General features: G+C 39.3%; 1 protein-coding gene across 4 annotated transcripts in view; it reads right to left on the reverse strand.

Annotated features, from left to right (window-relative positions):
* Positions 1 to 3,304: 3,304 nt before the first annotated feature.
* actn4.S (actinin alpha 4 S homeolog) overlaps positions 3,305 to 24,725 on the reverse strand; it is a 55,645-nt gene continuing 34,224 nt past the window's right edge. The window contains exons 3-22 of one of the 4 annotated variants that reach the window (XM_041574241.1): positions 23,788 to 23,907; positions 21,950 to 22,036; positions 20,944 to 21,031; positions 20,744 to 20,822; positions 18,243 to 18,324; positions 17,340 to 17,425; positions 14,981 to 15,073; positions 13,754 to 13,984; positions 12,988 to 13,135; positions 11,554 to 11,704; positions 10,674 to 10,782; positions 10,435 to 10,575; positions 9,992 to 10,174; positions 9,763 to 9,897; positions 9,114 to 9,293; positions 8,763 to 8,909; positions 6,673 to 6,753; positions 6,349 to 6,414; positions 6,057 to 6,215; positions 4,608 to 4,978 (exon numbers count right to left, since the gene is read on the reverse strand). In XM_041574241.1, the coding sequence (XP_041430175.1) occupies positions 4,820 to 4,978; positions 6,057 to 6,215; positions 6,349 to 6,414; positions 6,673 to 6,753; positions 8,763 to 8,909; positions 9,114 to 9,293; positions 9,763 to 9,897; positions 9,992 to 10,174; positions 10,435 to 10,575; positions 10,674 to 10,782; positions 11,554 to 11,704; positions 12,988 to 13,135; positions 13,754 to 13,984; positions 14,981 to 15,073; positions 17,340 to 17,425; positions 18,243 to 18,324; positions 20,744 to 20,822; positions 20,944 to 21,031; positions 21,950 to 22,036; positions 23,788 to 23,907 (2,525 nt within the window). In that variant the 3' untranslated portion in view covers positions 4,608 to 4,819. 4 annotated transcript variants of the gene reach the window in all.

Consider the following 24,725-nt stretch of genomic DNA (forward strand, 5'->3'; position numbering starts at 1 on the left):
ACTAATATTAAGGGGATCCTGTCATCGGAAAACATGTTTTTTTCAAAAGACATCAGTTAATAGTGCTACTCCAGCAGAATTCTGCACTGAAATCCATTTCTCAAAAGAGCAAACAGATTTTTTTTATATTCAATTTTGAAATCTGATATGGGGCTAGACATTTTGTCAATTTCCCAGCTGCCCCTGGTCATGTGACTTGTGCCTGAATTTTAGGAGAGAAATGCTTTCTGGCAGGCTGCTGTTTTTCCTTCTCAATGTAACTGAATGTGTCTCAATGGGACATGGATTTTACTATTGAGTGCTGTTCTTAGATCTACCAGGCAGCTGTTATCTTGTGTTAGGGAGCTGCTATCTGGTTACCTTCCCATTGTTCTTTTGTTTGGCTTCTGGGGGGGGGAAAGGGAGGGGGCGATATCACTCCAACTTGCAGTACAGCAGTAAAGAGTGATTGAAGTTTATCAGAGCACAAGTCACATGACTTGGGGCAGCTGGGAAATTGACAAAATGTCTAGCCCCATGTCAGATTTCAAAATTAAATAAAATCTGTTTGCTCTTTTGAGAAATGGATTTCAGTGCAGAATTCTAGCAATCTAGCAATTTCCAACGTTTTCACTAAAAAATCTAGCAATTGGTACCTTTTCATGAAAAAAATCATGGTGAAAAATTGGAAATGGACGCTAGAGAATTTTCGTGGGAGATTCGCGAATTTATTTGCCGGCGGCAAAAACGCAGGAATTCACAGCAAATTCGTGCCACTCTTCGTCACTAATCCCAAGAAATGCTCCCATGCAGGGAGGTGCTAGCCTTTGAATACCAAGACCAATGGTATTACCAATTTTATGATAACCAAGGAATGTGCATTGATCAATCCCCTCACATTTTTCATACTTCTAGTTAATGTGGCTAGCACTTTCATTGTATTTATATATTTTAACTTAGCCTTGGAATCCTCCCACAACCCCCCTTTTTAGCATTTTGAATGACTGAACTAATATTTAGTTGTATAATCAGTGTTAACATGAATCCACATTGTGGTGAAGTAATCCTATTACAGTGGGAAAAAAGGAGAATACATGCTAGAAACTCTGCTATGGAGCTTTCTCCTATTTGTTACCTTCAATGATACAGTTTTTATTCGGGGTCAGCCAACGGCAGCAGAGAACTGATGACCCAGCAATGTAGGCTTTAAGTTGTGCTCAGGGATTTGTCAGGGAAAAAATAATTTCTAAAAAAAATGGCTGCACTTTTTTAATGTAATGGAAAAAAACGGAAGCATAGTCGAAGAGGCACATTTATCAAGGGTAAATCTCGAATTCAAGTTTTTTTTTTTTTTAACTCGCATAAACTCAAAAGTCCAAATTTATTATAAAAATCTAATTTTTAAAAATCAGATGAATAGAATCGACCCGAAAACTTGAATCGAGTTTTTTAAAATTCAAATCAAATATCGTTTTTTTTTTTTTACGGAGAATGTTAGGAGGCCTGCAAACGACTCCAAATTAATCCCTGGACGTCTCCCATTGACTTAAAGGATAAGTGAACCTTTAAAATAAGTGAATGTAAAATTGATGAGGGGGCTATTCTAAGCACTTTTGTAATTTACATTCATTATTTATTTTGTTTTTATTCCAAGATATTAAGGGATACATGTACTGTTAATATGAATGAATTTTGTTACAACAGCGACACCTGCTGGTCAGTTTCCCACCAGTCTGACCACCAAGTAGTCAAGGAAGAAAGAAAGAGGCTGCTCCGATGTTTTTTAGTTGTTGAATAGTTGAATTCTAGTTCTTAAATGGACAGAGTATGACAAAGCTTAAAACAATTTTTTTTTAAAAAAAAAAAATGCAAATCGAATTTGAATAACTCCCTAGTCGAGTTTTAACCTAAAAAAAACCTTGAAAATTTGAATTCGACCCTTGATCTGCCCCTAAGTTCATTAAAAAAAAGAAAGCAACACTTATTACTTCCCAACCCTCTAGAGACGGTCCCTATGGATCAGTTGCCGGAAGCTTACACAGGAAGCAACTCAACCAAATAATAAATACACACCAAAAATTATCTTAAAAATATCTTTTTATTGTTCTGTAAGGAAATGCCAAAGCAGCAGGAATGGTAGAAAGTGGTGCTGCATTTCTGACATCTCTCCGCTACGGCTGCCAGTATAAAAAGTATGGGACAAAGATTGTTACAGACTCCCTCAACAATAGTTCAACTTTTTTTTTTTTTTTTTAAATTTCTGTTTTTTTTTTTTTTAAGTTCAAAGACAAAAAAAACTGCAAATATAGGTTCTGCTAAGTGAATATATATATTTATATTTTATCATAAATCCCCTAAATTAAGTAAAAAGTAACCCTCTTCAGCTTTTCATTCATTTCATTATCATTTTTTGGTCCTTAGGGAAAACGGGAAACTAGGGGAGGGGAATCACAAGAGACCTGTCATTTTTTTTTAAAAGGAATGATGTGGAATGTAAATCTCCAGCAGCGTCCTAATCTGCATGCAAAATGATCAACAGTAACAAGATGACTGTGTAAAGAAAGCAAGGGCTAGTAGACAGCTTGTGGCCTAAATGGCATTCATTTAATCACCCCCCCCCCCAAATATTAAACTTCTATTAAAGGGGACCAGGCACCCAAAAAAATTATTCCAAATCCTATTTTATCACGTTAGTCAAGCAAAATAAACTTTAATTACACTATATAAATTATTTGAATCTTGTTTCTTTCAGTCTGGGAATTTATAATTATAACAAGCAGGCAGCAGCCATTTTGTGGACACTGTTATTAAGGCAAGTCTTTGCATCATCTCAAAATCTTGTTTGTGCACCAGAATGAGGGACCTGATGTCCATCCCCATGTACTGGTTACACAATTAAATGGTAAAGAGAACGGGGGAATGTGGGGAGAGCAGTGACATCTAGGAAGTGCTGAATGGAAAGTGAAAGTAATTGACTGCCCCGCCTCTATGCCTAAGACATAGAGGAGGAGCCGGAAATATGATTGACAGCTAAGATTTTTATATGAGTTTACAACAGCTATGAATGCTTTAATAAAAAAAAGAATTTAGATTTCATGTTTAACTTGAAAAGGACTTTTATTATACAGATTGTTATGTCTGGGTGACAGGTCCCCTTTAAGAGTGACGGTTTTGTTTTAGTTATAGGTCAGCTGTCTCTTGTAGGCAGATCTCTGGGCAGTGTTTGTAACACAACTCATTAAAGGGGTTGTTCACCGTTCAATTAACTTTTACTATGATATAGAGAGTGATTATTCCGAGACAATCTGGTTTTTATTTTTTATTATTTGTGGTTTTTGAGCTATTTAGCATTTCTCCAGATTGCGATTACAGTATTCTGGTTGCTAGGGTCAAAATTACCCTAGTAACCATGCACTGATTTAATTAAGAACTTGGAATATGAAAGAGGCCCTGAATAGAAAGAGGAGTCATAAAAAGTAGCAATAACAATAAATTTGTAGCTTTACAGAGCATTTTGCTTTTAGATGGGGTCAGCGACCCCCATTTGAAAGCAAGAAAGGCAAAATTCCAAAACTATAAAAATAAATAAATAATGAAGACCAATTGAAAAGCTGCTTAGAACTTGCCATTCTATAACATACTAAAAGTTAATTGAAAGGTGAACTACCCCTTTAAAGCATGCTTGTTATATCTCCCCTGCCTGCAGTTTGAAGCCATTTTACAGGAGAAGAACGCTGCACTGACCTCACAAAGGGAGGGTTAGGGGTGAAAATAGGGAAAAATAAGCTGTCAGTGGGGCTCATTTATCAACACTGGGCAAATTTGCCAGTGGGCAGTTACCTATAGCAACCAATCGGTGATTAGCTTTTAAAAGCCAGCAGCTAGTAAAAAAAACTAAATGCAGCAGTTTGATTGGTTTCCATGGGTTACTGCTCATGGGCAAATTATCCCAGTGTTGATAAATGATCCCCGATATGTTGTACAAAGGTCCCACACCTGCCAGGGGGAAAGAATATACCACTCCTGGGTAAAGAAACTAGGGTGCTAACGGACTAGGAATAAATAATCCAGGGAAGTATGTAATAAGAGTTGTGTGAACTTGCTGCAAAGAAATGGCGACTACCCAGAAGCGGAGTATAGATGCCAGTTGTGTGTGGAAGAAGCATCAACTGGCCTTCGGGCCATTGCATAGATAACGTTACAGAGGGGGGGGGGGGGTTAAGGTTAAAGGAACAGTAACACCAAAAAATGAAAGTATTTTTAAGTAATGAAAATATAATGCAGTGTTGCCCTGCACTGGTAAAACTGATGTGTTTGCTTCAGAAACATTACTATAGTTCATATAAACAAGCTGCTGTGTAGCAATGGCGGAAATTGAAAAAAGTCTATATGGCACAGGTTAAATAGTGGATAACAGATAACACCATTATGTGCTACAGAGCTTATCTGCTGTGTAACCTGAGCCTTTTCTCCTTTGAATGGCTGCCCCCATTACTACACAGCAGCTTATTTATATAAACTATAGTAGTATTTCTGAAGCAAACACACCAGTTTTACCAGTTCAGGGCAACACTACATTATATTTGTATTACTTTAAAGCACTTTCATTTTGTTGACGTTACGGTTCCTTTAAGCAGTTAAATCTCCTCATCCTCCTCCCACCCTGCAAAGACAATGGAAGTGTGATCCCCCACCTTCCGCTACACTTATTTAAGTATAAGCCCAGTGACGCCCACACACCTCCATAGCTTTGCCTTTAATGCCACAATATGGCACTGGCTGCTCAATGGGAGTGACGGGGCAGTTTTAGAGGCCCCCTAATCTATTTTCCATGACCCCCTCACAAGTCGCTCTCGCCATACAAAGCAGTAGAGAAGGACATGTAATCGAGTGCTCCAGGCACTGCGTCAGCTCCCTGGTAGGGGGCCATACGAGCGATGCAATACTCGGCCTGATCCGGCGGGAGTTCTCTGCGCAGCTCTGCTGCAGTGATGTAATTCTGAAAAAGAAATGGGAAGTGGGAGGAGTTATTAAACGTGATAAAATAATTGCTTTGAAAACTTTAGATTGTAAATGATCACAAAAGAGATCTTCATACTCCATATTATGAAGGCGTATAAACATGGGCGTCCACGGAAAATTTTCCAGGGGGGAGGGGCAAAATTCCCCTCAACTGAGCATCTGGAAGCAGCAGGGGATATTAGAATACAGCCTTAAATGTGCTGCAAAATACTCAGACTTTATAACCCAGGTCTAACCTGCCCTCTTCTGTTGCTGCCCAGCCTTCCCTCCTCCGATCACTGGAAAACATGGGTGTGCACGCAGGGGGGGGGGAGGAGCCAGCAGAGGAGGTGTGGGGGCCCCAGGTTACAAGCCCCGGTGTACGGAACGCATTTTAGGACATGATCAGGGGAAATCATTGTCCTGCATGCGCTGTCCTAAGCCAGAGGAATGCTATTGACTGTCTGGTGAATTTTTTGTTTCTATGATTTTTTTACTCACCCACCCTCTGAGACTGACGTCACACCTCACTCCTCAGCCATCAGCTCTCGCTTCTCACTCCACCCTCCTCAGCCATCTGTCCTGGGTCCTGCTCCTCAGCCATCCTTCCTGGGTCCTAGCTTCTCCCTCCTCAGCCGTCAGCTCTTGCTTCTCACTCCTCCCTCCTCAGCCATCCCTCCTGGGTCCTAGCTTATCCCACCTCAGCCATCAGCTCTTGCTCCTCACCCATCCGTCCTAGCTTATTCCTCTGAGGACCCAGGACGGATGGCTGAGGAGGGAGGAGTGAGGAGCAGGACCCGATAGCTGAGGAGGGGTGAGTGGAAAAGCATGCCATGTCGCATTCCTCTGACTTAGAACAGCGCATGCATGACAACGATTTCCCCATACCATGTCCTAAAATGCGTTCCGTAATCTCCTGTTTGTCTCCCGGCACTGAGCAGCAGATGTCAGGGACTGTTTTATAAATTCCAGGGAGGGGCAAGTGCCCCCCCTTGCCCCTATGTGCGGACACCCATGTGTATAATGCTAATAAGAGACATCCAGAATCCAGATGTAATAATGAATGTAAAACTTACTTTATCTCCAGCCAGGACCTTAAAAGAGGCAATGACTTGGTCAGCTGTGTCCGTGTCTGTCGTCTCTCGGGACATGAAGTCGATGAATGCTTGGAAAGTGACCATGCCGGAGTTGTTGGGGTCAACGATAGCCATGATCCGGTTAAACTCGGCATCTCCCTAAAATGTAGAGAGAGCCCAGCAAAGGATAAAAGGTCAAAGGCATGGCTTGTTTGTGCTGAGAGAGAGACAGAGCAATGGGAGGCACTGAAGGGAGAGTAGCACAGAAGTAAGAAGTAGTAGAGGCGCATACCAAGCTGTATCCAGTAGAGATAAGGAGAGCACGAAAGTCGTCAGCATCCAGTGCACTGATTCTCTTCTTTCCCAGCACAGAGAGACAGACAGACAAAACACAAGGGAAAGTGGAGAGAAAGTGACAGGCCCAGCAGTGAATTGGAAATGAAGTAGAAATTAGGAGAAATTTACATGAATGTTACATATAAATGAAAAATTAGAGCAAGCAGGAGTAAACAATAAAAAAATGAACAGGAAAAAATGAGGAGAAAGCAGACAGGAGGGAGAGAGAGAAAGACAGATTGAGGGTTAGTTTATGTTCATTTGCATACGAGGTCTGTACCTGTCTGTCATTTTCCACATCATATCCCAGACTGATGAGACAGGCTTTGAATTCTTCAGGTCCCAATGCGCCTGTATGATCCTGAGACAAGTGCAACAAGGTGAGAGCAGATGAGGGATTGGGGGTGATGGTGGCGAGGCAAAATGGGGTGACGAGGGAGATGGAAGAGAAACACAAACATTAGGGGATACACACATGAATTGGGGACGTAAGACAGATGAACTAAGGCAACTTACCCGACCTATAGACACACGGGGGCTCATTTATAAACAGAGGGCAAATTTGCACCTGGGCAATAACCCATGACAACCAATCAGACAATTGCTTTCAGTGCCCAACATGCAGGTGGCTGAAAATAGCCAATTACTGATTGGTTGCTATGGGTTACTGCCCAGGTGCATATTTGCCCACTGTTTATAAATGAGCCCCTCGGAGTCAGAGTAGAGCAACTTTATACATCCATTTAAATACAGTCAAGTTAAGTGCACACAGTTTAATGCAGTGGAAGCACTTGCATGTCATGTAGCAATGCATTGCAGGCTGCAACTTTTTCGTAGGGCAAAATACAAAAGCATAACTACTCCCACTGCCAGTAATTTAGGAGGAGTTTTGGGAACTTTGGCGCTGTCTCTTTTCCACCGACACAAATGCCTTAAAGGGGAACTATACGGAAATAAGAAACTTTCCAAATATAAGCAATTAAAAATTCTGCATTGTTTCTGAAATAATTAAGTTTATATTCACTATCCCTCTCTCAGCAACTGTTTCTCTTCATTCTCTCTTCATGCAGCAGTTGGGTGTCAGATATTCATTGACAGTTAGATCCAATATATCTTATAGGGGTAATCCTTTTGCCTAGATGATGTATTAGAGCTCACTCTATTAAACTCACCAGACATCATGTCTCTCTACATGCAGAATTTGTGCAAAAGGCAGTTATTTTGTTAGATTTTGTTTTTACTGGAATCAGTTATTTGAGTGAGCTCTAATACATCTGCTAGGAAAGGAAGCCCCCCTATAAGATATATTGGATCATTCATCTGACACCCAACTGCTGCATGAAGACAGAATGAAGAGAAACAGATGCTGAGAGAGGGATAGTGAATATAAATGTGATTATTTCAGAAACGGTGCAGAATATTTAATTGTATTTACAAAGTTTCTTATTTCAGTATGTTGAAGCTTATATTAATTTTCGGGATAGTTCCCCTTTAATATCCACTGCACAACGCAAACTACAACTACAATCATGTATGGATTGATCTACAAGATCTTTTCTTTACAAATTGTTTAAAGAAACTATTACGGATGCACCGAATCCACTATTTTGGATCTGGCTGAACCCCCGAATCCTTCACGAAAGATGTGGCCGAATAAGAAACCAAATCTTAATTTGCATATAGAAATTAGGGGTGAGAGGAGGAAAACATTTTTTACTTCCTTGTTTTGTGACAAAAAGTTACGATTTCACTCCTTGCCCCTAATTTGCATATGCAAATTCAGATTCGGTTCGGCAGAAGGATTTAGCCAAATCCGAATCCTGCTGAAAAAGGCTGAATCCCAAACCCAATCCTGGATTCGGTGCATCCCTAGAAACTATGATTATAAAGAAGCAGAATTCCACAAATACATTTTGTATCTCTAACATTTAATTACATTTTAATTGCTGAAAGATTCGTCCGAATACCGAACCGAAGCCGATTTCTAATTTGCATATGCAAATTAGGGGCAGAAAAGAAAAAAAGTGGAAACAAATCTTTTGTGATGAGAAGTCACGTGATTTCCCTACTCACCCCTAATTTACATATGCAAATTAAGATTAGGATTGGCCAGGCACAAGGATTCGGCCGAATCCTGCTGAAAAAAGCCGAATCCCGAACCGAATCCTGGATTCGGTGCATCCCTACATTCAATACAGGACAGAAAGGAAAGATCTTAAAATATAAACGTCGGTTCTGGATCAACTGGCAGTTAAAAATGCAGGTTAAAAAAAGTAAAAAGGTTGAACTTAATGGACGTGTGTCTTTTTTCAACCTAACTTACTATGTATTTTTTTTTTTTTAGCCCCACCATAATCATGTAGTTCTTACCTTATCAAAGTGATTGAACGACGCTCGGAATTCATGCATCTGCTCCTGGCTGATGCCCTTGGCATCCCGGGTCAGGATCTGGTTCTCCACCTCATTAATCGTGCGAGCTATTGTAGTGAGAAGATGCTCCCAGCCTACGCGGATGTGCTGGATAAATAAAACAAAACGTATATATATATATATATATATATATATATATATATATATATATATATATATATATATATATATATATATATATATATATATATATATATATATATATATATATATATTCACAAGAAAAGGCCACCTTTTCTAATTCTTTCACATAAAATGTGATCATGACAGTCCATTTAATGAGTTTCTAACCTCCATGGTATAGTTGGTGTGCTTGTTATCAAAGATCAGGGCTTCCTGAATGAGCTGATGCTGCTGCTCCAGTTTGTCAATGTTGGGCTTGTAATTGATGACACTCTGTTCATACTGCTTCAGGTGGCTCATCTGGTCTTCCAGAGTCCCGTGCATCTCTATAGCAATCCTGCCAATCTCCTGCAGAAAGAAAACTCATTATTCAATTATATTGAGGAAAAAAACCAAAAAACTTAAAAAATCTTACATAAGCCATAATGTGCTAGAAACCACAACTGAAAACTCTGAAAATGTATAGGTTGTCCATAATTGGAAAGTGAGGGGGTGATATCACTACAACTTGCAGTACAGCAGTAAAGAGTGACTGAAGTTTATCAGAGCACAAGTCACATGACTGGGGCAGCTGGGAAATTGACAATATGTCTAGCCCCATGTCAGATTTCAAAATGCAATATAAAAAAATCTGTTTGCTCTTTTGAGAAACAAATTTCAGTGCAGAATTCTGCTGGAGCAGCACTATTAACTGATGCTTTTTGAAAAAAAAAAGCATTTTTTCCCCATGACAGTATCCCTTTAAGCGTCCTCTAGTGCTTATAGCAACACATATGCAAGAAATCTTTCTGGACTGAAAGCCACATCATGGACCTACCTCCATCTTGGCCTGTATCCAAGGTCCTACCACATTAGCTAGATTGCCAAACTGCAAACGCAGGTGCTCATTTGACTGCTGTTTGTCCTGCTCTCCATTCAATGCACCGTCCCTCTTGGGGACAAGCTGCTGAACCTGCAAGAAGTATACAGCATAGACACAATTGTTATTTCCACTGAAAAAAACAAAAACATCAGTTGCAAAGTGTCGCAGTTTCTCTGTAACCAACCTTCTCCCATTTTGCGTTAATAATCTGCGGAGTTACGGACGTGTAAGGATTCCCACTGGCTAGTTTGATGTGGTTGTAATCGGCAATTTTCTGAGCTTCGTTCTGAATGTCCAGAATGGCTTCTCTCTCGCGGTCGGCATCGGGAAGAGTGGACTTGAACTGCTCATGAGCTGCAATCAGACCCTGCAAGAAAATCCTCTTGTTTTAACGATACGCACGTCATTAGTAAGTTTCCAACGATCCTACATCCGATTTCATGCATGTGCCGTAACCGGACACAAATACGTATGAAGGTTTACTCCTTTCAACTGGAAAGGTGCTTCTTTTTATGGGTGATTTGACCAAAACTAGACTGCACATCACAGCCCTGTTAACTATATTTATTCTAGAAATGACTGCTGTATAGTCAATTACTCCATTGTCGTTAAACCACACATGCTGACCTCAATCTCCTCAATGGTGTGCACTATAAACATGTCCTGCAAATCCTCCATAGCTCCTTCCATCCAGTTGTTGAACGGTGCGGCTCTCTTGGCATATTCCAGGTACAGCTGGTCAATTGTTTCCAACTGTTTCTCCGTTACCTGTTGGCAGACGAGAATGCGTCAGAACACAACCATTGGTTACACATTAGTTACAATGTTTCTGCAAATGCAAATCATACGATAATAAAACCCCCAACCTCTAAGGCGTCTCTCCTGCTGTGTGTTAAGGAGCCCAGGAGATCCCACTGGTCACAAATCTTCTGGCAACGAGCGTTGACGCTGGGGGAGTCATAGTAATCCAACTCGCTGGGGAAACAAAAACAATTAGCGGAGACATCCCTCAAATGAGTCAAGTCGAATTTGTAAGGCTCTCTCTCCTATACAACCCATACAGACAAATATTTACTAATTAAAGGGATTTTTATGATGTCGTTTTTATTTCTAAATTTCACTGCAAATAATTCACTCTACAATATAAAATTTCATTCCTGAACCAGCAAGTGTATTTTTTTTAGTTGTAATTTTGGTGTGTAGGCGCCATCTCAGGTCATTTTGCCTGGTCATGTGCTTTCAGAAAGATCCAGCACTTTAGGATGGAACTGCTTTCTGGCAGGCTGTTGTTTGTCCTACTCAATGTAACTGAATGTGTCACAGTGGGACCTGGATTTTACTATTGAGTGGTATTCTTAGCTCTACCAGGCAGCTGTTATCTTGTGTTAGGGAGCTGCTATCTGGTTACCTTCCCATTGTTCTTTTGTTAGGCTGCAGGGGGATAAAGTGAGTGGGGTGATATTGCTCCAATTTGCAGTGCTGTAGTAAAGAGTGACTGAAGTTTATCAGAGCACTAATCACATGACTGGGGGCATCTGGGAAATTGACAATATGTCTAGCCCCATGTCAGATTTCAAAATTAAATATAAAAAAATCTGTTTGCTCTTTTGAGAAATGGATTTCAGTGCAGAATTCTGTTGTAGCATCACTATTAATGGACACATTTTGAAAAAATCCCATGACAGTATCCCTTTAAAACTGTTACTGGACATTGTTAATTAGACAATGTTAAAAAGAGCTGCTCACTTTAATTCCTGTGCAATGGCTGCTATTTGTTCCACACGATCCTGGTGGGCTGCAAGGTCACTTTCAAATGCTTCATGTTTTCGTATAAGTGCCTTTATGTCTGCAAGGGTGGCACTTTCGTAATCTTTCTGCTTTAGCATGGCCTCCTTGCCTGCAATGAATGCATCGGTTAGTGTAAGGAACGGATATCATTCAGAGAAGAGAATGAATTATGTGGTACCACCAGGTACAGATTCCCAAACTATAACCAAAAGATCCAGCAAAATGTCAGCCTTTCTGACATTCGAGTTTTTATCACAGAAAAAATTTGAATCAAGTCTTTGTAATTTGATTCGAGTTTTCAGGTCGATACAATATCCGAGCTGCGGAAATTTGATTTTTATAATTAGGGATGCACCGAATCCACTATTTGGGATTTGGCCAAATCCTTGGTGAAAGATTCGTCCGAATACCAAACCAAATTATAATTTGCATATGCTAATTGGGGGCAGGAAAGGAAAAAGTGGAAAAAATTATTTTGTGACGAAAAGTCACGTAATTTCCCTACCCACCCTAATTTAAATATGCAAATTAGTATTCTGTTTGGCCAGGCACAAGGATTCGGCAGAATCTGAATCCTGTTGAAAAAGGCCTAATCCCCATCAGAATTATGGATTCAGGGCATCCCTATTAATAAATTTTGACTGGTCGAATTTCACATTTACGGGAGTTTTTAAACACTCACATGAATTCGAATTTCGACCAATCAAAAAAAAAAAAAAAAAAATTGTAATTTTTTTAAACTCGGATAAACGTAATCGACCTCGATTAGAGTTTTGCCTCCGAAAAAAACTTGAACGTCAGAAAGGCTCCAAACAACTTAAAATTGATCCCTGGACCTCTTCCATTAACAGAAATTCGGCAGGTTTTTTGAATAGTCGAATTCGAGTTCTTAAAGGGCCAGAGTATGATACATCTCGAAAATCGAATTTCTACATACTCATTGTAACCAGATGTAATACAACTAGTAGAATCAACATTTTATTAAACAGCAGATTTTGGGGTATATTTATCAAAGAGTGAAGTTAGTGATCCCCACAGTCCTCTAGAGTGAAATGCCTCCACTCTATTCATTTCTATGGGATTTTGAAAGGTGAATTTAACTTTCACCCATTGATAAATATGCTTTTAAAAAAATCCCATAGAAATGAATAGAGAGAGGTGGAATTTCACTCTAGAGGACTGTGGGGATCTCTAACTTCACTCTTTGATAAATATACCCCTTAGAGTCTACAAGAAAAACAAAATACAGGTTAAGATAAAGTCAGTAGTCTGAACTTCAGTTTCTACAGACAGTTGTTCAATCAACCTATAAAGAACCTTTGACATTTAATATGTAATACACAGGCAGAATGTGAAAGATATGGATTGCTTATACAATATACAGGAACAAACCTTCTGTCCAGGCCTCATGGATGGCGGCTTTTTGTCTAAACTTCTCTGCTAAGTGGTCCAGTCTCTCCCACCGTCTGATTTCATTCAAAAGCCACTCCTCGTAGCCTTTCTCAGACTGCTCCAAGTGCTGCCATCCATTATTAATATCCTAATGGACAGAAAAAAAACATAAAATGTGAGACAGAAGACTTACACAACAAGCTTTTTAAAGAGATACGGTCATGGGGGAAATGTTTTTTTCAAAACACATCAGTTAATAGTGCTGCTCCAGCAGAATTCTGCACTGAAATCCATTTCTCAAAAGAGCAAACACATTTTTTTATATTCAATTTTGAAATCTGACATGGGGCTAGACATATTGTCAGTTTCCCAGCTGCCCCCAGTCATGTGACTTGTGCTGTGATAAACTTCAGTCACTCTTTACTGCAAGTTGAAGTTATATCACCCCTCACTTTCACACCCAGCTGCCCGTAGTCACATGATCTGTGCTCTGATAAACTTCATTCACTCTTTACTGCAGTACTGCAAGTTGGAGTGATATCACCCCCCTCCCTTTCACCCCCAGCAGCCTAACAACAGAACAACCAGAAGGCAGCTCCCTAACACAAGATAACAGCTGCCTGGTAGATCTAAGAACAGCACTCGATAGTAAAATCCAGGTCCCACTGAGACACATTCAGTTACATTGATTAGGAGAAACAACAGCCTGACAGAAAGCAGTTCCATCCTAAAAATCATGACCGAATCCCTTTAAATGCTTACTCACCGAAACCATCTTGCCCTCCGATGGCATAAAGGCAGGGCGATTACTGAGCCTCAATTTTGTTTGCAGGGTGTTGAAGTTGATCTCTAACTGGCACTTCTCTTGCACCTTCGGTGGTTTGTGCACGCGGCGGTAATCTCTGAAATCCTCCAGCTTTTGCTGCATGTCTTGCATAGTCTTTTCCGGTACACGATTCTCCAACCAGGGGATTGTACGACGGATCCACTCCAAAAGCTACAGACAGGAGTTGGTAAACAAATTGTTACATTTGCTGGTATCTCGAATACATAAAAACGTTCATGAAGAAGCCTATGACTGCACTAACCTCACTAGGACTCTTTCAACAAGATGGGGAAAATCCTTCATTGCATGTGTGGCTCATGCAAATATAACAGAGTCTCCGATAGCAATGAGTCCACTAAACTACTCTTTTTGACAACTAGAAATATGCTGCTTAAACGGATACTGTCATAGGAATTTGTTTTAAAAAAACATCAGTTAATAGTGCTGCTCCAGCAGAATTCTGCACTGAAATTTATTACTCAAAAGAGCAAACTGATTTTTTTTATATTTAATTTTGAAATCTGACATGGGGCTAGACATATTGTCCGTTTCCCAGCTGCCCCTGGTCATGTGACTTGTGCTCTGATAAACTTTAGTCACTTTTTACTGCAAGTTGGAGTGATATCACCCCCCCCAGCAGCCTAACAACAGAACAATGGGAAGGTAACCAGATAGCAGCTCCCTAACACAAGATAACAGCTGCCTGGTAGATCTAAGAACAGCACTCAATAGTAAAATCCAGGTCCCACTGCGACACATTCAGTTACATTGAGTAGGAGAAACAACAGCCTGCCAGAAAGCAGTTCCATCCTAAAGTGCTGGCTCTTTCTGAAATCACATGACCAGGCAAAATGACCTGAGATGGCACCTACACACCAATATTACAACTAAAAAAAATACACTTGCTGGTTCAGGAATTGAATTTTATATGGTAGAGTGAAATATTTGCAGTTTAATTTAAAAAAAAAACAAACAAAAAAAAAACGACATCATAAAAGTCATGGCAGAATCCCTTTAACCAACTAGCCTTCACACACACATAAAATTCATGTTTTAATATGTATGAATCATTGTGACCTTTGTAAAAGAATTCCATTACTTGACAAATAAAAACAATAGAAAAGCAGGATTACAAAACCTCATTTCTTATAAGTATCAAAAACTTACATCACTAGCCAGCTTTTCATAGTCCTCCATTAGATGTTCATTTTCTTGATTTACAGCCAGTACTTTGCATATTCTGTTAGCGGCTGTCTCGGCCTATGAAAGGATACAGGTTTGTTAGAAGGCTGATTCACATGATCAAACAGCCATTAAAGATTAGATAACCCATTAGAGGTTGTATCTGTTCTATTATAAAGTGAAGTGCAAAAAGGCATACAGAAGCGAAATTTTGTTCTTTTACATGTTTTAACCTTTGACAGATTGTGGAAATTCCTTCTTACAGTTGTCAAGCATATTTCTAGACACTGGTTACCAATTTTATTACTTGTCTAAGAAATAGCTAAGCCTCAATATTCTGTTTATCACTCGAAGTATAATTAGAAAAACTATATAAGAAAAAATATATATTTCTCCTAACAGAAAGCGAGGTGGAAATGTGAAAACAATTCGAGGGTTGCACCGAATCCAGGATTCGGGCAGAATTCTGCCTTTTTCAGCAGGATTCAGCCAAATCCTTCTGCCTGGCCAAACCAAATACAAATCCTAATTTGCATATGCAAATTAGGGGCAGGGAGGTAAATTGCGTGACTTTTTGTCACAAATCAATAAAGTAAAAAATGTTTTCCGCTTCCCATCGCTAATGAGGATTCAGTTCGGTATTTGGCTGAAATTTTACGAGGGTTCGGGGGTAGTGGATTTGCTGCACCCCTAAAAAATTCAAAAACCGATAAGCTCATTTCAGCTTCTGGATATAACAAACCAGCTGAACAAGTCTGAAGTGCACCATCCATACATCTAGTTACCTTAACTACAGTTCCGATGGCCCATTGAAATTAAAAATGCAGCAACAAGTGCAGTAGCCTCGCATTTTTTGATCTGGCATTGGAAGACAGTAGTGAACTCAGTCTTTTTTAATGTGCCGTGTAAAGCAGTTTAAAGAAAAAAAAAAAATCACAACCTGCTATAATAGGGGGTCTTGTCACGTGACCCAATTACAATTTTGTTCTGGTTTACCTAAATCCAGTTTACTAATTTATGCAACAGATGTTTTAATTAAATTGGCACAGTATAAAGCCACAAAGCTAAGTATTGTGCTTGTTTGCATGAAAACAAACATTCTTTAGGGTCAGGTCACACAGGCAGATTCAGGGAGATTAGTAGCCCGGCGACAAATCGACTCTTCTTCGGGGCGGCTAATCTCCCCAAACTGCCTCTCCTGCTTTCCCGCCAGCTAAAATGTAAATCGCCGGCAGGGTGGCACGATTCGTTTTCTGAAGGAAACTTCGGAAAATGAATCGATCCGAGTGCCAGGCAGTTCGGGGAGATTAGTCGCCCCGAAGAAGAGGAGATTTGTTGCCGGGCGACTATTTTCAATGAACCTGCCTGTGTGTCCTGACCCTCAGGGTGGTGGCACACAGGGAGATTAGTCGCCAAGAGATAAATCTTCACTACTGCGGGCGACTAATCTCCCCAAAATACCTTCCCACCGGCATCAATGTGAATCCCCAGTGAGATGGCATTTTCCAAAATTGCCCAAAGTTTCCTTGTGACAGAACATTTGTTTTTATGACGTTATAATACACAAGAGCCATGAATAGTGTAAATTATATCCTTATAAACGGTGCTTAGTGATGTCATCGGTTATAATCGGAGCTTAGTGATATCATTTCTGTCACATGACTCACTGAAACTTGTGTATTATAACAATAAAGTACCCCATTGCAAAATATGAGGATATTAGAAGCCACCTCAGAGTTCCATGACCTGTATAAAAACACTCGGCCGCCTTGTTTTTATATGGCCATTGAACTCCTTGGTAACTGATAATATACTTATATTTTACAAGAGGGGGTACTTTATTCACTATGTCTCCCACTGTAAGTGCGGGTGATAGGCAGAAACGATACAACAAGCAGCAGCTCACCTTCTGAGCACCAGAGAAAGCGTGGTAGAAGCAGGAAACGTAGGTCATTATGGCCTTCTCATCAGGCCTGAGAGTGCCCACAATATCTGTGCACAGAGAGAGAGAGAGAGGGAAAAAGAAAAGGAAAACAGAAAAGTGAGAGGGAGCAGGTTGAGCCAGGACCCAGAGTTGGGGGGTTCCTGTCCTAAATCTGCACCTCTCTAACCTGTGTATATGTCTGGAATGTCGTGGGATTTCCTGTACATCTAACTTGATTTTATTGTGACTCTTGTGCATGCTGGCAAAAAAACCTAAATCCTCAATCTCTGCCCAATATTCCAGACATATAGTAAGGTGAGAGCACAGCACACCAGGCAGCTGCAAGTGAAGCAAGAAAATGAGGCATGCGGAGGAGACACAAAGCACAGGTGGAGCACTGCTGCCCTCCACAAGCGCTACCTTCTGAGCTCCAGAGAAGGCGTGGTAGAAAGAGGACACGTATGTCATGATTGCCTTCTCATCAGGACGAGCAGTGTTGACAATGTCTGGAAATGAAGGAGATAAACTAAGAGATGCAAAAAAAAAAAACTGTAAAGTAAGGTGCTGTACCCACGTCAAATGTTGCAAAGTTTAAAGGGATTCTGTCATGATTTTTATGATGTAGTTTTTATTTCTAAATTACACTGCAAATAATTCACCCTACCATATAAAATCTCATTCCCGAACCAGCAAGTGTATTTTTTTTTAGTTATAATATTGGTGTGTAGGTGCATCTCTGGTCATTTTGCCTGGTCATGTGCTTTCAGAAATAGCCAGCACTTTAGGATGGAACTGCTTTCTGGCAGGCTGTTGTTTCTCCTACTCAATGTAACTAAATGTGTCTCAGTGGGACCTGGATTTTACTATTGAGTGCTGTTCTTAGATCTACCAGGCAGCTGTTATCTTGTGTTAGGGAGCTGTTATCTGGTTACCTTCCCATTGTTCTGTTGTTAGGCTGCTGGGGGGGGGGAAGGGAGGGGGTGACATCACTCCAACTTGCAGTACAGCAGTAAACTGAGGGAAGCTGGGAAACCGACAATATGTCTACCTCCATGTCAGATTTCAAAATTGAATATAAAAAAAAATCTGTTTGCTCTTTTGAGAAATGTATTTCAGTGCAGAATTCTGCTGGAGCAGCACTATTAACTGATGCATTTTGAAAAAAAAAAAGCTGTTTTTCCCATGACAGTATCCCTTTCAATGAAAACATTTTACCAAAAAAAAAAAAAAAATTTTTTTTTTTCCAATGCTGTAAGAGAATTGAGGATTTGTCCAATTTTTTGCTTGTTACAGAAGAAAGAACCTACTGAGAGTACAACTCACCTTCAGCATCCAACATCTTCGGAATGTCCAGATATCTTTCTGCTACTTCAAAAGCGTTATTTAGGTTAGTAACAGGGTCATCCTAAAAAAAAAAAAAAAAAAAATTGTAAACAAAAGTCTACTCTGAAGACAAACAAAGCAGGTATAGGTAGAAACAAACAATGCCTAGGAAAGCATACATTCACACATGAATTGGAAAGGATTATTTACGATATAAAGTGAAAACTAGATAAAAAATTACAATTAAATCTAAACTTCATTGCACATAAATGAGAAACTTTCTAATTAAAATCGGTGAAACTTTTTGTAGCATTTCTGAAATAAAATATAAATTGGCCAAAATTGGGACTTAACCCCAAAAGACTCCTGCTGCTGGGTAATACAATATGACAAAAGATATATCAATATAGTATTAAAAGGCAATATTTATTCACAATTCTTAATTTAGTTTGCTCTGCTCGAGTTTCAGGTAGTTGGTATTTCTGATATTTCTGGTATTTTCAGGGAACGATTACGAGTGCAGTATTTACTTTATACTGTCCAGTTCCGAAGATATTTATAGGAATGTGTTAGTATCGCTTTAATGACAAAAGAGAACACCACAAATATACCCGTAGTTGTCCCAGTGCAATGTGTCCCTAAACACTGATGTGGATTTCACATCTTATTAATTGTAGTGAGTTTGGTTGGTCCCACTGGAACAATGAAACCTTTTAAAAGCCAAAAGTAACGAGCTTCACATCAATTAGCGAGTAAACCAGATTCTCGCGCAGCATAGCAAATTAGAAGTAAACTTTAGACGCAGACAAGAAGGCTGTAGCATACAACTTTGTAAAAATGTATATTTGTGCGTGTGCATAGTTTAAAGTGGACCCGTCACCCAGACACACAAAGCTGTATAATAAAAGTCCTTTTCAAATTAAACATGAAATCCAATTTCTATTTTTTATTAAAGCATTCATAGCTGTTGTAAGCTCATTTAAATATCTCAGCTGTCAGTCAAATATTGTCTGCCCCTCCTCTATGTCTTAGGCCTTAACTTTCCATTCAGCACTTCCTAGCTATCACTGCTCTCCCCACATTCCCCCGTTCTCTTCACCATTTAATTGTGTATCCAGGACATGGGGATGGACATCAGGTCCCCCATTCTGGTGCACAAACAAGATTCTGAGATGATGCAAAGCTTTCCTTAAAAATAGTGTCCATAAAATGGCTCCTGCTGCTTGCTATCATTTTGAATTCCCAGACTGAAGGAAACAAAAGATTCAAATAATTTATATAGTTTAATTAAAGTTAATTTTGCTTGACTAATGTGATAAAACAGGATTTTCAATAATTATTTTGGGTGACGGGTCCCCTTTAATTTAAATGCATATGTTGCTGAAGTATTGGGCAATGCATCCAAACATTGTTCTACAATTGTAATTTATGTTCCGTTCCATAAACAAAATAAGGAAACTTCAGCACTTTCTATAAGTTGCTTATATAATATCACCTTCAAGTTTCTCAGTGGTTATTATGGGTTACTGTACTGCTGTAATTAAGTGCCCATGTTTGTAAATAATGCAATGAGGGATCAGCAGGCAGGTGTTGCCATTTTATTATTGCCAGTTTTTTCCAACTACGCCTTAATTGCACACAGGCCAGTGAAAAGAAAGATTAAAAAAAATTAAAACACAGTTAAAGGGGTGGTTCACCTTTAAGTAAACGTTTAGTATGTTAAAAAAATGGCCAATTCTAAGCAACTTTTCCATTGGTTTTCATTATTTAATTTTCCACAGTTTTATAATTATATGCATTTTTTTCTAACTCTTTCCAGCTTTCAAATGAGCGTCGCTGACCCCATCTAAAAAGCAAATGCTCTGTAAGGCTACAAATTTGTGGTTATTGTTACTTTTTATTTCTCATCTTACTAGCAAGACCGTCCCCTATTCATATTCCAGCCTTTTAATAAAGTCAGTGCATGGTTGCTAGTGTAAGTTGGACCCTAGCTACCAGATTGTTTATAATGCAAATTGAAGAGCTGCTAAATAACTGAAAAACCTTAAATAATAAATAATGAAAACCAATTGCAAATTGTCTCAGAATATCACTTTCAGCATCATTAGTTAACTTAAAGGTTAACAACCCCTTTAAACAGAGCTATTATTAGTGTTAAGAAATAAATGTATACGCAGGTATGGATTATTCACAATGCTCAGGCTCTTTCCGTAAGTTGGATCTTCATACTTTAAGTCTAATATAAAATTATGTGAACATTAAATAAACCCAATAGGCTGGTTCTGCTTCCAATAAGGATTCATTATATCTTAGTTTGGACCATGTAAAAGATACTTTTTTTTATAATTACAGAGAAAAAGGATTTTTTTAAAAAACAATTTGTACTATTTGGATAAAAAGGGAGTCTATGGAAGACGGCCTTTCCATATTTCGGAGTTTTTGGGATAGCGGGTTTCCGGATAAGTGATCCTATACCTGTACTGAACTTGGTAAGCACTCACCTTTCTCAGCTTGTCATACTCTATCAGTTCTGGGCGATGTCTATGGATAAGGGCATTGAAAGCCAACCCATCCTTCCAGCTATGAAACAAGGAAACAAACATGCGTCGTCAGGTGTTGCTTTATAAGGCTCGTTTTAAAAGTCCCTCAACATTTTGCAATATAGTTGCCATATTTTAAAAGAAAGGATTTTAAATACTACCTGATGTGGAAGTTCTGCACATTGACATTCTTATAAGGGGCCGTCTTCTTCTGGCACCACAAAAGAAGTCCTTCCTTTGCAGAGGTTTCTAGGGATGTAATAGAGACACTGAAATAGGGATATCAGCTAACAAAATACTAACAGAGATATACTAGAATGTATTCTTAAGAATTAACACAGCATCAAGGGACTGAATAAATCATGCACTGGTTATGGTTTCTCTAAAAATGATGTCAATGTATAGAAAGGAATGATTGATGGTACGTCATCATTTTCAATGTTTAAAGGGGATGTCAAAAAAAGAAAATCCCATTTTTACTTTCTTTAATGAAAAAGAAATATATCTCCAATATACTTTAATTAAAAAATGTGTTTTTATAAGAAACCTGACTGTATGCAGTGAAATTCCCCCTTTATTTACTTGCTCTGACTGCTGCAGATAGGAAACTTCAGACAGTCCCTAACTGCTCTGCAGGGAAATGATAATACTTTCAAACGGCAGGTGGAGCTCCCACACCTTATTTCCCAGAACGTGAGCAGCTTTGTTTGTTTCCCTGTAGAGCAGCCGGCGACCGTGTAGAGATTCGTATCCACAGACCCAGTACAGTCTGTATATTCTGATTATTAATCAGTCTTGCTGTATCAGCTTTTATGGAAGATATTATTTGACTTGTGCTGTTTTGTTAATTTATGACAATCCCTAAGCTTAACCTCCCACACTGAGCATGTGCGTAGTCTTGGTCTTGCAAAGATGTTTAACATAGTTACAAGATGGTGACCCCCTGCTGTCAACTTTGAAAGCTTAAATCATTTAATTAGGCTTCTGGGGCAGTAAGTTCATGTTTAGTATACAAAATACAGCATTTCTAGCATTATTCTATTTTAGTTCCCCTTTAATGAAGATCTTTTATGCTATCGCGTACTGGTGTTTTGAAATGGAAGGACATAAAATCACTCGAGGCATGGCAACATATAAAGATGGTTGCTAACACACGGGAGAATTTACCTTCTACAGATATGTCCTGAATTGCAAACCGCAGGATAATTGTCCAGATCATTCCTAAAGTCATCTTTGTATTGCCATCAACGATTTCTAAAAGAGGGACAGAGAAAACAAAATTAGGGAGTATGCGGGAGTATGAATGCAGTGATTACTCCGCTTTTAAAGTTACCCTAATAACACAAACATTTTAATGAATATTTCAGAGAACGTATGAAGTTCTTCCTTTTTTGCAAGTCATTTGTTTTTCCCTGACAGCTGGAGCCCTAGCTTTTGGAGTAAAGTCCATACAATGCGTTGGGGCATCAAGTCCGATTTTTCATCAAAAACTGTCAGGTGCCAATTTGCATATAATCATCAATAAACATTTTTATCTTTGTTCCGTGTTGCTTAATAGCTGCCTAGGTAGTGGTGTCTCCAGGCTGGTAGCTGCGTGTTTACTGCTTCTAACTCTGGCACTATCTTTGAAAGACCTGATTGAATTCAATGGCCTAAATTTAAAGGGGAACTATCATGAAAATGTAATATACGCTTCCTCATACTGAAGTAAGAAACTTTCTAAATATAATCAAACTGCTGCATGAAGACAGAATGATTCTCACAGATTCTGAGAGAGGGATAGTGAAGATAAACTATGTTTATCCACTATATTTTTCTTGCTAAAAATGCCTTGTAAGGTAAAATGTCCAAAACATCTCTTTGTGCCATTGCCCTTACAGTTGGCAATGATTAAAATTTCGTACCTTAAGAATAAGAATGAGATTTTCAGCAGAAAGTAAAGCAAATAATCAAAATCCTATGGATGGCATTCAAGGAAAGACCTCCAAATGTTTAATCATCTCCTGCTTTTCTATTAGGCAAACACAAACTAAAGATTATGTTTAGAGTCTGTGATGATTTTTATGATGTTTTTATTTCTAAATGACACTGTTTACACTGCAAATAATTCACTCTACAATATACAATTTCATTCCTGAACCAACAAGTGTATTTTTTAGTTGTAATATTGGTGTGTAGGTGAATCTCAGGTCATTTTGCCTGGTCATGTGATTTCAGAAAGAGCCAGCACTTTAGGATGGAACTGCTTTCTGGCAGGCTGTTGTTTCTCCTACTCAATGTAACTGAATGTGTCACAGTGGGACCTGGATTTTAGTATTGAGTGCTGTTCTTAAGGTGGCCATAGACGTAGAGATCTGTTTGGCGATGTCGCCAAACGAGCGGATCTCTCCCCAATATGCCCACATTGAAGTGGGCGATATCGGGCTGATCCGATTGCTGGGCCCTAGGTGATTGGATCATAATGGATCCGATACGGGTGGCCGGATCGCTTAGACGTACAGATGCGGCTGCGTTCCAACGGGATTTTTTTTAACCTGCCCGATCGAGATCTGCTCCACTTTCGGCCAGATATCGACCATCGAAGCCCGTAGGATGGCCCCACACACGGGCCAGTAGACAGACTCGGCAGCTTTTATCGGCCAGTGTATGGGGGCCTTTAGATCTACCAGGCAGCTGTTATCTTGTGTCAGGGAGCTGCTATCTGGTTACCTTCCCATTGCTCTGTTGTTAGGCTGCTGGGGGGAAAGGGAGGGGGGTAATATCACTCCAACTTGCAGTACAGCAGTAAAGAGTGACTGAAGATTATCAGAGCACAAGTCACATGACTTGGAGCAGCTGGGAAACTATTAAATGAGCTGTGGGCTCTTTTTTCAAGTGTGCTTCTTCCGTATGACTGGACGAAACAGTCAGAAATAAGATGAATTCATCTTCCTCTCACTTCCATTTAAATCTCCAAAGTCAGCCAGATAATATTTTTGTAGTCAGTAGACAGACTGGTCACAAACCTTCTGCTCCGATGGAAACCAACTTCACCCCTTTACTTGCAATGTAATCCAAGGCTTTGTTGACATTGTTGATCTTATGCACCCTCATCTTTCCTCGCTCTGGTTTGGGCAGCCGTTCTCCTAAAAATAGAAAAGGAAGAAAGGTCCTGAACACCATCATCATGGTCATAAACCGTATACGAGGTTTACCTAAAGCTTTGCTCTACTAGTTTAGAAAGAACTCCACAAGCTGCTGAGTTTATTCACAACTAACTGAAATGAATTGTCCTACTGAGATGCAACTTAATTCAAAGCAAAGGGTCTTGTTCTTCAAAGTCATGATTATAATATACAGGTATGGGACCTTTTATCCAGAGTGCTCGTGGACCTGGGGTTTCCAGATAACGGATCTTTCCATAATTCGGATCTTCATACCTCAAGTCTAATAGAAAACCATGTAAACATTTAATAAACCCAATAGGCTGGTTTTGCTTCCAATAAAGGATTCATTATATCTTAGTTTAAATCAAGTACACAGTACGGTTTTATTGTTGGATTACTTGATTATAATTGAGTCTATGGGGGAATGGGTTTCCAGATAACGTGTCCCATACCTGCACAAAAAGTATTTCAAGTATTTACACCAGTTAAACCAGTTTGAGAAAAATAAAAACAATGCATATTTTATAAGAGGGATCATAACATGAACTGTTGTAGACAATACGCAGAATACTGGAAAGTCTTTATAGACTTGGCTCTATAAAGACACTAAGGTCTGATCTCCAACTGGATCCCCTCATTTAGATTATATTATATTTACATTATATTAATGGGCATGTCATTTTTCAGTTTGCCTGGGCCTCCTCTACTTCCTAACGGGCCTTTAGGAACTCCTAATTCTCCACCTGAACTTTTTATAGCTTAAACCTGTGTTGTTCATGTTTGGAGACAACAAACTG

Source organism: Xenopus laevis, chromosome 8S (assembly GCF_017654675.1).
Source record: "Xenopus laevis strain J_2021 chromosome 8S, Xenopus_laevis_v10.1, whole genome shotgun sequence".
Classification (NCBI taxonomy): domain Eukaryota; kingdom Metazoa; phylum Chordata; class Amphibia; order Anura; family Pipidae; genus Xenopus; species Xenopus laevis.